Source organism: Chelonoidis abingdonii, chromosome 12 (assembly GCF_003597395.2).
Source record: "Chelonoidis abingdonii isolate Lonesome George chromosome 12, CheloAbing_2.0, whole genome shotgun sequence".
Classification (NCBI taxonomy): domain Eukaryota; kingdom Metazoa; phylum Chordata; order Testudines; family Testudinidae; genus Chelonoidis; species Chelonoidis abingdonii.
In genome coordinates, this window is record NC_133780.1 from 2,120,093 (window position 1) to 2,133,685 (window position 13,593).

A 13,593-nucleotide genomic window follows, 5' to 3' on the forward strand; every position below is an offset into this window, starting at 1 on the left:
CTGCACACACCCCTCCTGACTGAGATCAGGGCCCCTGTTGCACTAGGTCTGCATACAGACACTGGATAGTTTCAGCCTTGAAGTGCTTACACACTAGACAGACCAAGGGGAAACTGAGGCACAGACCAGGAAAGGGACTTGCCCAGCAGAGGCAGGAATTGACTCCAGGAGACCTGACACGCAGCCTTGTGCGTTAACACAAGGCAGCCTGGCCGCTCTGCGGCCTAGGAGAACATCCAGCAGAGGGGCACCCAGGAGGTTCTGAGTTCAAATCCTACCACTGTGACTGAGAGGCCCCAACCTCCAGGAGCTCTCGCCATGACTCACACTGGGCATTGGTGCTGGGAAATGGAGTCAGGGGTGTAACATTCATCCCACAAAGTTGGGGGAAAATATATTATTTTTTGCTGGAAATTATTCGTATTTCTGGTGTCAGCTCAGAAAAGCATCTCAAACAGCCCATCCCGGATTCCCGACCTGGGGGTGTCACAGTATGAATCCCGAATCTCTCTCTCTCTCTCTCACACACACACACACACACACACACTGCACAGTGTTAGAGCCACACGGTCACCGGTCCCTTTTCTCCCAGCAGCCCCCAGTGCAGCTGCAGAGGAGAACTGACCTGGATGCTCTACCGCATCCTCACTAGAGGGCACCCTATAGGAAAGGCGTCCCAGACAGCTGCAGGACCACTTGTCTCCACTAGAGGGCACCCTATAGGAAGAGGGTCTCAGCCGGGTGCAGTGCCACCTGTCTCCACTAGAGGGCACCCTATAGGAAAAGCAGCCCAGCCGGGTGCAGGACCACCTGTCTCCACTAGAGGGCACCCTATAGGAAAGGCATCCCAGATGGCTGCAGTGCCACCTGTCTCCACTAGAGGGCACCCTATAGGAAAAGCGGCCCAGCCGGGTGCAGGACCACCTGTCTCCACCAGGGGGTGCCATAGCCAGGCCTGGATGCTGTACCTTAGCTCCACACACACACACTAGGGGGCGCCCTGTAGCATCAGTGCCCCAGCCCGACATGAAAGGCCACCTGAATGGCCAACGCTGCCATCCCCCACCAGGGCGTGAGGACCAGGTCCCCCGCGGCACCAGCAGGAGGCGCCGCCACCGGGCACCGATACTCCTCCCCTAGCCGGTTGGTCACCAGAAGCTCCGCCTCCCGGGTGCAGCAGTCAGAGGAGTAGGTGGCCGTTGCAGCCTGGCCATCAGCCCAGTGGGGCACAGCCGTGCCCCCTGCCTGCACCGACCGGATGCCGTCCCCGTCCCAGATCCGCAGCCTGGCCGTCCAGCGGCGCTCGCGGCAGGGGGACCCTGGCGGGCCGCAGGTGCCAGCCACCGAGGTGACGTTGCAGGGAGGAGAGGCGCGATCCGGCACCTGCAGGGAAAACACGACAGGGCAGGCGAACAGGCGACATGAACCCACCGGCTAGGGGGGCACACAGAGATTTTTAATCTATAACCAGGGCAATTACACGTTAACAACTCACCACGTTTAGGGGTGTTTCATTTCCTTTGTTTTTTTCGTAACGATTCATAAAGCTTCCTAGTATTGAATTTCCCCCATCGTATCGGGAGCTCACTCGGTTTCTTTGCATGTCGCTTCCCCAGTTTTAGAGAAACGCTTCACAAAGTGGCTGGGTTGTTAATTTCCCGGGTTGTTAATTGCCCTCATTTTGTATTAACAAATCATCACGTTTCTTTGCTATTTCATTTCTGTTAACGCTCGATGACGTTTAACGGCCTTTAACAGACCTGGTTTTACCCTGACAACTCACGTCATCTTTGACTATTTCATTTCCCTAGTTTTAGGTCAATTATGCTTTGGCATTTCGCTTCCCTCAGTTTATAGTGAAAACTCAGGACGTTTTTTTTTTTTTAACATTTCATTTCCTTAGTTTTACACGGGCAGATCGCAACATTTATGGCATTGACTTTCCCTAATTTTATATTCATGAGTCACAATTTGGGGACGCCTTTACATTTCTCATCTTACCCCAAAATCTTGGGGATCGTTATTTCATTTCTCCAGTTTTATGCTAATGATTCACAGAGTCTAGGGAATTAATTGTCCTGGTTTTCTACGGCTGACTGACAACGCTCTGGCCGCCTTCTCGCTCCCTGTTTTTTTCAATAATTCACAAAGCTTTCTGGCATTTGACTTCTCTGGGAGTGTGTGACGTTGCACTCTGTATGATTTTATGAAGTATGCTGAGGAGTGGGAATATGATGTAACTAAAACATGCTTTATGCAAAAGGTCTCTTGGAAGGTATCATTACAAAGCTTATAATCTACTGAGCGTGGGCATCCTGTTTGTATAAATGTACCACTCTTGTATCTGAAACTAGAAACATGAAATATCACTCTGAGGGCCTATTGTAGTTATGCAAAGTGTGGGCCGTTAATGGTGGTTTGAAATCTTGATGGCTCCCAGGAGCCAGGACAATTGGCTGCAGATGGGTGTGTTTCACCTGGAAGTTTTCCTGCAGACATGTGTGCTGACAGGTGGGCAATGAAGTCCTGCAGTGACACGTGATCATGTCAGCTGAACTGGAATCCATCTTTAAACGGGTGCTTTTCCATTGAGAAGGAGAGGTGGGAACCCAGGGCAGCGCCATAACAAGAGCCAGGTGAGCGAGGCACTTGTCTCGGGTGCGCAAAGCGGAGGGAAGCAGCTCCACCATGATCTGCGGCAGGTCCCAGAATCCCTGTTGGAGGGAAGGACCTGCTGCCGAATTGCTGCCGCTGCTTCATTCATTCTTCGGCGGCAGATCCTTCCCTCCGACAGGGACTCAGGGACCCGCCACTGAAGATCCTGGAGCCGGCTCTTCTCTCAGCTGCAAAAATTCCTTGTTATGGCTCTGACCCAGAGGGACAAAGGATTCCCGCCTTGTGCCAAAGATCTATAAACGGGTGGAAGAGAAGGAGCCATCATGAGGAATCCCCGAGCTACCACCTGAGCTGGAACAAGGGCTGGACAGGGAAAGGATTGTGTCCAGACTAGGAAGGTGCCCGGTCTGTGATAGAAGGTTATTGAAACATCCGAGGGTGAGATTTTATCAGTTTATAACTGCAGTAAGCTTAGATTGGGGCGTTTTATTTTATTTTGCTTGGTAATTCACTTTGTTCTGCCTGTTACTACTTGGAACCACTTAAATCCTCCTTTCTGTATTCAATCAAATCACTTTTTACTTATTAAATAACCCAGAGCGTGTGTTAATACCTGGGGGGGGCAGCTGTGCATCTCTCTCTATCAGTGTTATAGTGATGAGTTTCCCCTGCATAAGCTTTATCCAGGGTAAAACAGATTGATTTGGGCTTAGACCCCATTGGGAGTTGGGCATCTGAGTGTTAGAGACAAGCACACTTCTGTGAGCTGCTTTCAGGTAAACCTGCAGCTTTGGGGCAGGTAATTCAGACCCTGGGTCTGTGTTGGAGCAGACGGGCGTGTCTGGCTCAGCAAGACGGGGTGCTGGAGTCCCAAGCTGGCAGGGAAAGCAGGGGCAGAAGCAGTCTTGGCACATCAGTTGGCAGCCCCAAGGGGGTTTCTGTGATCCAGCCCGTCACAGAGTTTTCTCAGAGACTCACAAAGTTTGGGCCGTTGCATTTTAGTTTCAGCAGCTCAGGAAGTTTTGCTGCAGGACATTTCATTTCGCTGCTTTTTTGCTGAACAGCCAAGAGCCATTGCAGAGCTAGCGCCCTGGTGCCATCGGCTGGCCGCAGCTGCGCGCGCACCCCCGGACTCACCGATGGCCGGTGCAACACCAGGAGCTGGATGAAGGCGAAGTTGGCGTCCCCGGCTGGGGAAAGGGGGTCGGCACGGAGGGTGACGGTGATGGCAGAACCGGGGCGGGCGCTGCCGGGCACCCGCAGCGAGATGACGCCCGTCGCTGTCTGGTTCCTGCCCAGCTGCAGCCTGCGTGAGAGGTGGGGTCAGCACCGGCGGGGGTGGGCAAGGGACAGATGGATGGAAGCTGAGAGCTGAAGAGGGACAGACGGATGCTCTGGAGCAAGGAGGGACGGGCAGAGAGACCGACCCCGGGAGCCAAAGGATGGATGGAAGGACTGATCCAGGGAGCCAATGGACAGACGCACAGACAGCCTGGGAGCCAAGGGACGGATGGGTGGACACAGCAACCCTAGCAGCCAATGGACAGACTGACGGACACACCAAACCTGGGAGCCGATGGATGGATGGACGGACGGATGGATGGACAGACCAACCCTGGGAGCCAAGGGATGGATGGATGGATGGACGGACGGACAGATGGATGGACAGAGCAACTCTGGTAGCTAGTGGACCAACCGACGGACAGACTGACCAACCCTGGGAGCCAGGGGATGGATGGTCAGACGGACAGACCAACCGACCCAGGGAGCCAGAGGATGGATAGGTAGGACACACCGACCCTGGGAGCTAACGGATGGACGGACAGACGGGCGGGCGGCCTGGGGAGCCGAGCACAGACAGACAGACAGACGTTACCGTGGGCTGGAGGTGCTGACGGGGTAGCTGGGGTCGCTGCTCACTGCCAGGCCCAGCTCCTGGGGCTCCTTGGGGTTCCAGACCCACCAGGCGACGGCGCCCGTCTGCCCCGGGAACAGGGGCCCGGTGCTGCTCAGCTGGGGGGAGAACCAGGGAGAGCTGGCTCTGGGGTGGAGGGGCAGCGCACGCCAACCCCCACTGGGCCCCCTCCCTGCCGCAGGGCGATCCCCATAGCCTCCCTACCCGCCTCCCTACAGCATGGAGCCCCCACCCCCTCCCTGCTGCACGCCAACCCCCACTGGGCCCCCTCCCTGCCACAGGGCGATCCCCATAGCCTCCCTACCCGCCTCCCTACAGCATGGAGCCCCCACCCCCTCCCTGCTGCACGCCAACCCCCACTGGGCCCCCTCCTTGTCGCAGGGCGACTCCCATAGCCTCCCCCCCCCCCCCCTGCCACACGCCAACCCCCACTGGGCCCCCTCCTTGTCGCATGGCGACTCCCATAGCCTCCCCACCCCCTCCCTGCCACACGCCAACCCCCACTGGGCCCCCTCCTTGCCGCAGGGCGATCCCCATAGCCTCCCTACCCGCCTCCCTACAGCATGGAGCCCCCACCCCCTCCCTGCTGCACGCCAACCCCCACTGGGCCCCCTCCCTGCCACAGGGCGATCCTCATAGCTTCCCTACCCCCTCCCAGCAGCATGGAGCCCCCACCCCCTCCCTGCTGCACGCCAACCCCCACTGGGCCCCCTCCCTGCCACATGGCGATCCCCATAGTCTCCCCACCCCCCTCCCTGCAGCATGATGCCCCCCCCGAGATCCCCACCCTTCTCCTTGCAGCACAGAGCCTTCAACCCCTGCTTGCGGTACAGCGCCCAACCTCAGAGTCCCCCAGACTCCTTCTCTGAAGCACAGAGCCCCCCACTGCACCCCCCAGGCCCCTCCCTGCACCACAGCACCTCCCACTCAGCCCCGACCCCCCGCACCATTGCACCCCCCACTGAGCCCCGTGCCCCACTACCTGCACCACAGCACCCCCCAGAGCCCCCCACCCCCTCCCTGCAACCCAGGTCAGCTAGCGCCACCCTGGGCCCAGCAGCACCGACCTGCAGCAGGAACCCCACGGCCGAGGTGACCTGGGGGGCAGGTCTTTCCACACGCCGGCCCTGGCTGTCGGACCCTCGCAGGATCAGCGCAAAGCCCGCCCGGGGCAGGGCCAGAGGAAGGGCTGCGGCATAAAGTCCTGTCCCCTTGGCCACTTCCTGGAGCGGCAGCTCGTCACCCAGCCGCCGGCCCGTGACGGGATCCGCCAGCTCCACTGCCTCCATCCGGACCGAGCCCCCACCCGGCCGGGTCTGCCCCGTCACGGCCAGGACCAGCGACAGTGGCAGCCCTGTCGGGTCAGAACCAGAACCGAGTCCAAGCCCCCATCGAGATGATCCCCGACCGCGGCAGAGCCCAAAGCCCTTGGGCTCAGATGCAGCCACTTCTGGGGCGGGGCAGCTAGGAGAACAGCCACACATAACGCCACATGGGGAGGGCTCGCCTGGCGCGGAGATGCAGCCCGCTCTGGGGCGGGGCAGCTGGGGAACAGCCACACAACACCACATGGGACGGGCTCGCCCAGCACGGAGATGCAGCCAGCTCTGGGGCGGGGCAGCTGGGGGAACAGCCCAATAACAACTTGGGAGAGGAAGTGACAGGAGATTCACAGCTGAGTGAAAGCAGAGTGACCCCAGGCTGGAATCTGGCCAGCGCACTGGGGCTCCCCATACACAGCCCCCTAGCGCCGCCCTGGGGCAATGGGGCCAGCCCTGATGGGGAAGGGAGAGCCCCCTGCTAAGCCCCCCGCCCCCCGCTCTCACCTCTCACGGGGCGACTGTCCAGCTTGAAAAGTCCTGGGTGGGGCCCCTTGGCGGGGACAGCGAAGTAATACAGGAAATCCAGGGAGCTGTTGCCTGGTAACAGAGCGGGGGGACCCCATTAGGGGAGAGGTCCCGGGCCCCCTTCCCTGCCCCCCTGAGCCATCCAGTCCTGCCCTGGGGCCGGGTGGGAGCCGGTGCCCCCCAGAGGGGACAGACCCCTGCCCCATTCCCCACCCCCCTGAGCCAACCAGACCCTGCCCTCTGGCTGGGTGGGAGCCGGCGCCCCCGAGAGGGGACAGGCCCCTGCCCCATTTCCCGCCCCCCTGAGCCAGCCAGTCCCTGCCCTGGGGCCGGATGGGAGCCAGCACCCCCTAGAGGAGACAGATCCCTGCCCCATTCCCTGCCCCCCTGAGCCAGCCAGTCCCTGCCCTGGGGCCGGGTGGGAGCTGGTGCCCCCTAGAGGGGACAGGCCCCTGCCCCAGTCCCTGCCCCCCTGAGCCAGCCAGTCCCTGCCCTGGGGCTGGGTGGGAGCCGGCGCCTCCTAGAGGGAGCAGGCCCCTGCCCCATTCCCTGCCCCCCTGAGCCAGCCAGTCCCTGCCCTGGGGCCGGGTGGGAGCTGGTGCCCCCTAGAGGGGACAGACCCCTGCCCCATTTCCCACCCCCCTGAGCCAGCCAGTCCCTGCCCTGGGGCCGGGTGGGAGTCAGCGCCCCCTAGAGGGAGCAGGCCCCATACCCCACTCCCTCCCAGGTTTAACCCTTTCCTCACCTCGCACGTGCACCGAATAGTTGCCCTGCGCCTGCACCTCCAGGGTCCAGAGGCCAATGGGCGGCCGGGGCGAAAGCTCGAGCCGGTGGAAAGTCCCGAATCGCTGTCCGGTGCCCAGGGGGCCGCTGGTGGCGTCCGAGGTCTGGGAGGTCCCTGCGGGGCGAAGGGGCAGATGGGCATAGGCTGGGATACGCAGATCTCTCCCCCCAGTCGGGTGGGGCGTCTCCCCCTGGACTCACCGGTGGGGTCGCGGAGCCGGAAGGAGCCGACGTCCCCCTGGATAGTCACGATGGCCCCGTCCACCCGGCTGTCGACCCAAAAGTGGTGGCTCTCCCAGGTGGCCCGTTTCTTCCGCCCCCTCCGGCCCAGCCCCCAGGGGCCCAAGCTGCCCCCCTTCTGGTACTGGAACAGGGTCACCTGGAAACACAGGCCCCCCACCCCCAAAACACAGCAGGGTCAGCACTGTCCCGGGTGCTGAGCTCCCTCCTCTCCATCCCCCTCCAAGAGGCAAGGGACATGAGCTGCTGTCCCGGACGCCTGGGTCCCATTCCCCATCCCTGTCTCCGCCCCCCCCGGGGGACAACCCTGCAGTGCCGTCCCGGATGCCTGGGTCCCATTCCCCATCCCTGTCTCCACTCCCCCCTGGGGGACAACTCTGTGCTGCTGTCCCGGACGCCTGGGTCCCCTCTCCATACCGAGGAAGCAGTGGTCTCTCCAATGACGCCCGCCACCTGCCAGATGTTGTCGTTGTCGGTGAAGATGACCTGGCCCCCGGAGCTGTGGGCCAGGCCCACGTACAGGTCAAAGCGGTCAGCAGCCAGCACCTCCCGCCTCACCCGCGTCCTGGAAGGGTCCTCCGTGATCAGGAAAGTCACCTGGTGAGGAAACAGGGAGCTGCGAGACCATGGCTTTGTTATTGTAGGACCTACTCAAAGCGCCGGGGTGCTTGGGGTTTGTTATTTAATCCTTAGTGGGATAGTTTGTGTTATATCCAGGCCTAACCCAATGCTCTTTTTGTTTTGGTTTCCTCTTGTTAGGGAGGTGTGTTATTGTAGGGCCTACCAAAAGTGCTCTCCTTCCTTTGATTTCTCACTTCTCTCAGTTCGGGCGGTTTGTTATCACAGGGCCTCCCGGAAGTCCTGACGTCGTTTTGCTTTGCTCTGCCAGGTTGTTAGTGTAGGGTCTCTTGGGAATTCGTTTGTTTTGGTAGGGTCTCCCACCCGCCAGGGGATGCCCACCTTGCACCTGCGCTCCTGGATCAAGGCCTCCACGCTGGTCCGGAGGTGGGCGTCCTTCGCCGAGGCGTCCGTGAAGACGAAGATCTCGGACATGGGGGGCGAGTGCAGCAGGGCTAGCTGGGGGGACACAGAGAGCTGTCAGGGGTGGGGGACAGATGGGGAGGCTGTGGGCTGGGAGGACCAGAGAGTTGGGGGGGAGCGGGAGATCAGAAATGGGGGTTTGTGGGGAGAGGGGGAGTAGAATGCGGGAGGGGGGATGGGAATGGGAGGTAAAAACTGTGGGGTTGGGGGAATCAGGGGAGCAGGATTGGGGCTGTGGGGTGGAATTTGAGGGGGATAAGAAGTGGGAGGCTTGTGGGTGAGCAGGACTGGGGGCTGAGGGGCAGGGATTGGGGGGCTGAGAAGTGGGGGGTTGGGAAGCAGGATTGGGGGGATGAGACGTGGGAAGGCTGTGGGGGGCAGGGGGAGCAGGATTGCGGGGCTGAGGCGCAGGGATCGGGTGGCTAAGTGGGGGAGATTATGGGGACAGGCAGGGGGAGCAGGATTGGGAGTGATGAGAAGGGGGAGGCGGCAGGGGAAGCAGGATTGAGGCTGCAGGCAGGGATTGGGGAGCTGAGAAGTGGACGGTTGGGGGCAGGATTGGGGGGATGAGAAGTGGGGAGGCTGCAGGGGAAGCAGGATTGGGGGCTGTGGGGCAGGGATTTGGGGGCTGAGAAGTGGGGGGTCAGGGGAGCAGGATTTGGGGGCTGAGAAGTGGGGAGGCTGCAGGGGAAGCAGGATTGAGGCTGCGGGGCAGGGATTGGGGGGACTGCGAAATGGGGGGACTGTCAGGGGCAGGACATGGCTCGGGTACCTGCAGCGCCGACAAACACATCTCGGGCTCGTCGCCCCCGGCCAGGGGGCTGATCGAATTCAGGATCCTCAGGAACTCGTCGGCGTTGCTCGTCTTGTACACGGGCCCAAAGCCTGAAGGGGGAAACTGAGGCAGGGGGGCCAGGCTCGGGGAAGGGCAGGAGTCAAAGAGCAATCGCCCAAAATCCTGCTGGGCCCCACCCCCGAATCCCCTGAGTGGCCTCACCCAGCCCCCCAATTCTCCATCTGAACCCCACAGCCCATGACGTGTGTCTATTACAGACGTGTCTACACTTGGGGAACACCCACTAGCCTGGACTCAGCCTGGGATGGACCCACACTCCACCCCTGCCCCCAAGCCCTCATCCCGCCTCTTTCCAGCTTCTGCCCCCCAGTGACGCCGGGGGGTGGTGGGGTGGGGCCGGTCATTCCCTTGCTGCTGGCCCCACCGCTGACCCCCAGGACTCCCTGGGCCTGGCGTCCCCCCAAAACACAGCCCCCCCCCGAAGCCCAGACACTGGTGGAGCCCAGCCCATGTGTTTGGTGGAGCCAGGCCCCTATAACTCGCTGCCGATGCAGCTGAGAGCAAAGAGCCTGGACTTAGGCGGGACGGGCTGAGCCCAGGCTGGGGGGTGTCTGGCCTGTGACAGGAACAACTGGGGGTTTAAGCTGCAGGCCTGGGCAGCTGGCCCCAAAAACCTCCGCCAGCTGCCTGGGACGGCGTTTAGGAGGGGAACTTGCTGCTTACAACCAGCGGCTTTAGCGCATTGAACTTCGTTTGCGTGTTGCTCTGACCCGTTTGCTACGCCGCATAATCATGGAAAATCTCTCGTCTGGAGTTTATAAACTTGGTGCGTTTGGTTTAAAACCCGGGGGTGGGAATCCTGCCCCGGGCAGAGAGCTGGGGGGTTCCCTTCCCACGGAAGGACGGGGCGGATTTCGCGAGCTTGCGCTGGGCAGGACGAGACGGTAACGTTTGGGGTTTGCCCTCTCGAGGGGGCCGCGCACGCCCGTGCGGAGCCGATCCCAGCGTCCAGGCGCAGCCGCAGCTGGGCAGGTCGTGTGCTGGTGAAAGGGTGAGACCAGGACCGGGTCTGCACTGCCAAGGGATCCCGGGCTGATGGATCAGGCGGGCTCAGTGGGACCCCAGGGGGAACCTGTAACACCCCACAGCCCCCCAGTGCCCCAGCCCCCCAACTGACCTCTGGGGACCCATCACCCCCTCCCCCGAGCCCAGGGACCCCTGAACGCACCAGGGTCGTGGAAGGGGACGAGCAGGTAGAAGTCGGGCTCCTCGGCCCCCCCCAGCCGGCGGGTGAGGATGTCGCGGGCCTGGAGCCGGGCGGCGCCGATCTCCTCGCTCATGCTGCCCGTGGTGTCCAGCACGAAGCTGAGCCCCACGGCGGGGCTGACGTCCAGCAGCCTGCAGGGCCGGGGGGCACAGACAGACGCCCGGTCACGGGCGGGAGGGAACGTGGGTGGGGGGCAACATCGCGAGGGATGGGGCCAAACAGAGGGATGTGACCCGGGATCCAGGTGTGGGGGCTGGGGGGGGGATCTGGCTGTGGGGGCCTGGTCCGAGTGGGGGGACGTAACCCCAGGATCTGGGAATGGGAGCCAGGGCCAAGTGAGGGGACACCCCAGATCCAGGGATTGGGGGGACACCCCGGATCCAGGGATGGGGCCGATACAGGTGTGGGGGGCCAGGCCTGAGCAGGTGGACATCACCCCACGAGCCGGGTGGGGGGGGACAGGGCTGATCCGGGGGTGTCAGGAGGGAGCTCGAGCGGGGTGGGGGGCAGGGCTCGCAGGGGGGGGCTCTCACCTCATGAATTGCTTGTCGTGGGCCAGGTCCCGCCGCAGGTCGCGCAGGAACCGGGCCGAGGCCTCGAGGGCCAAGCTGGCCGCCGGGCCGTGCAGATAGTGGTGGGGGGAGAAGAGGGGGGATGAACTGTCCTTGTTTATCCCCCCTTGGGGGTCCTGCAGGCGGCTGCTGTCGAACTGCCCCCCATGGCTGCATTTCCCTGGGGGTGGGGTACAGAGGAAAAAGGGTTCAATTAGCCTCCCTTCTCCCCTAAATCGCTCCCCAGGACCCCCCAAAACCCCTCCCCATTAAAATCTCCCCCAACATTGTCCTGCCTGATTTTTGGGATCACCCTCTTCTGATGCTCCATGATCCCAATATCATCAACCCCAACCCTGCTCCCCTCGCAAAGGTACCCCCCAATTATTGGGTTCACCTCTGCCTCCTCAAACCATAGCCAGCTGCCCCTTCACCCCCGAACCATCCATAGCAACCCTGAGCTCCCTGAAAGGTAACCCACACATTATCGGGGTCACCGTCTTTGGCCCCCAAACCCATTCGCCCTCGGTATTGGGCGCTCGTTGCTTGCAGAAGAAATAAACGGCATCCCCGTAAATTATTGGGGTCCTGCCCTATGCCTCCCCCAACCTAACCAGGAACCCCAAATCAGCAAGCTTCATAGCCCCCGTGACATTGGTATCACCCCTTAAAATCTTGGGGGCCCCTCCCTGACGCTTTGGCACACACCAGACATGCACCCCAAGACTGGTGTTTCCACATCACCCCCACATAAGCCCTCCCCCTGGGGGGGTCACAGCCCCCCTTTGTTCCCTCCACACTGCAAAATGTTGGGGTGCTGGTCAATGCCGCAGACCCCCAGGCTGTGGGAAATCAGGGGCTGTGCAGGAGGGAGGGACTGGGGGGTGTTTCCCCTACCGAGGGGAGAACGGTCACCCCCAAACACGGTCCCGCTGAGCCGTACCGGGCGGTTTCTCCGGCTCGGAGCCGAAATACCCGCTGGTCAGCAGCCCACGCTCCTGGAGCGAGCCCAGGAGGTTCCCCTCGCACGTCCAGCTGGTGCAGGAGCAGCAGGTCCAGACATCGGCTGCGGGAGAGACGGGGAAAGGGGGGGTCCGAAGGTAGGTCTGACCGGACGCCTGGGTTCTCTCCCCCGCGCCGTCCCAGAACCTCTCCTCCCCCGGGCACGTGGCTGCTCCATGCCTCAGTTTCCCCAGGAGAAAGGAGGAGGACCAGGAATTTCTTAGGAGTGCAGCATCCAGTGTGACGGGGCCCCAATCTCGGTCAGGGGGTCTCGGCAGTACCTGGCACGATGGGGGCCCCAATCTTAGTCGGTGGGGGGGTTCTGGGCAGTGCCCATTGTGACAAGGCCCCGATCTCAGTGCGTGGGGGAGCTGGGCAGCACCTGGCACGACGGGGCCCCAATCTCGGTTGGGGGGTCTCGGCAGCGCCTGGCACAAGGGGGACCCCGATCTCAGGCCGGGCAGACAGCCAGGGTGGGGCTGGTACCTCCGGCGATGGAGCCCAGCTCACGGCCCGGTTGGAGCAGGTCTGGGTGGATACTGCGGTGACCCAGTTCGACCCAGTTACTGTGGCTGTAGAAATCCTGCCGGGCGGGGAGAGAGATTAGGGGGGCGGTCAGGGGGGAGACGGGAGAAAGAGAAATAAATGGACGGTCCATGAGCAATCGGCCCAATGGGCCTCTGGAGACTGGGCCCCCAGCCACCCCCTCCTGGCCTTCTGGGTCACCCCATGGGCTGTCGAGCTTGAGAGCACCCACCCCACCCCCACACTGCGGGCTACCCCTGCCCCTGCCCCACGCTGGGCCGAAGGGAAAGGGGGCAGCAGCCAGGAGAGAGATGGGAGGAGATGGGTGGATGGACACAGATGGAGAGATGGACAGACAGATGGACAGAGGGAGGCAGAGATGAAGGGGTAGCATGGGCAGATGGACAGACGGATGGACAGAGGGATGGATGGGGGCAGAGGTAGATGGTGGATGAATGAATGGATGAACGAAGGAAGAGATGGACAGAGGGATGGATGGATGGACAGACGGGGGCAGGGATGGATGGACAGACGGATGGATGGGGAAGAGATGGACAGGGGAAGAGATGGACAGATGGATGGATGGATGGACAGAGGGGGGCAGAGATGGATGGACAGACGGATGGATGGGGAAGAGATGGACAGGCGGACGGGGGAAGAGATGGAGATGGATGGACAGAGGGATGGATGGGGAGAGAGGTGGATGAATGGATGGATGGTCGGGGGAAGAGACGGATGGACAGACAGATGGATGGGGCAAAGGTGGATGAATGGATGGGGGAAGAGACGGACAGATGGACGAACGGGGGAAGAGATGGACGGACAGATGGACAGATGCTGGGTAACCAGAGGGCTGGAGCTGAGCAGCGCCAGGCGGACAGACGGGGCTGGACAAGAGGCGGAGGGACCCCGGCACCCTGGGCGGACCTGCAGGGAGTGGAGCAGCTGGCCGAGGCGCTGGCGGGCGAGAGGGTACAGCTCGGCGCCCAGGGCCTGCAGCACCTCGCGCC

General features: G+C 61.9%; 1 protein-coding gene across 1 annotated transcript; it reads right to left on the reverse strand.

Moving 5' to 3' along the window:
• Positions 1–214: 214 nt before the first annotated feature.
• VWA7 (von Willebrand factor A domain containing 7) lies at positions 215–13,587 on the reverse strand. The gene is made up of 15 exons (XM_075071522.1): positions 13,511–13,587; positions 12,545–12,641; positions 12,000–12,122; positions 11,039–11,237; positions 10,467–10,636; positions 9,215–9,327; positions 8,362–8,478; positions 7,819–7,998; positions 7,363–7,540; positions 7,124–7,276; positions 6,358–6,450; positions 5,599–5,885; positions 4,493–4,629; positions 3,754–3,922; positions 215–1,383 (listed from the first exon to the last, which is right to left on the reverse strand). The coding sequence occupies exons 4-15, from the start codon at positions 11,041–11,043 to the stop codon at positions 1,009–1,011; spliced, it is 1,977 nt and encodes a 658-aa protein (XP_074927623.1). The 5' UTR covers positions 11,044–11,237; positions 12,000–12,122; positions 12,545–12,641; positions 13,511–13,587; the 3' UTR covers positions 215–1,008.
• Positions 13,588–13,593: the final 6 nt, after the last annotated feature.

Bases quoted from the DNA above. Each gene is read 5' to 3' on its own strand.
- VWA7 (XM_075071522.1), bottom strand. The intron at 7,277-7,362 runs GTGAGTCCAGGG...TTCGCCCCGCAG, and splicing joins CCGGCTCCGCGACCCCACCG to GGACCTCCCAGACCTCGGAC. The intron at 1,384-3,753 runs GTGAGTCCGGGG...TTTTCCCTGCAG, and splicing joins TGGTGTTGCACCGGCCATCG to GTGCCGGATCGCGCCTCTCC.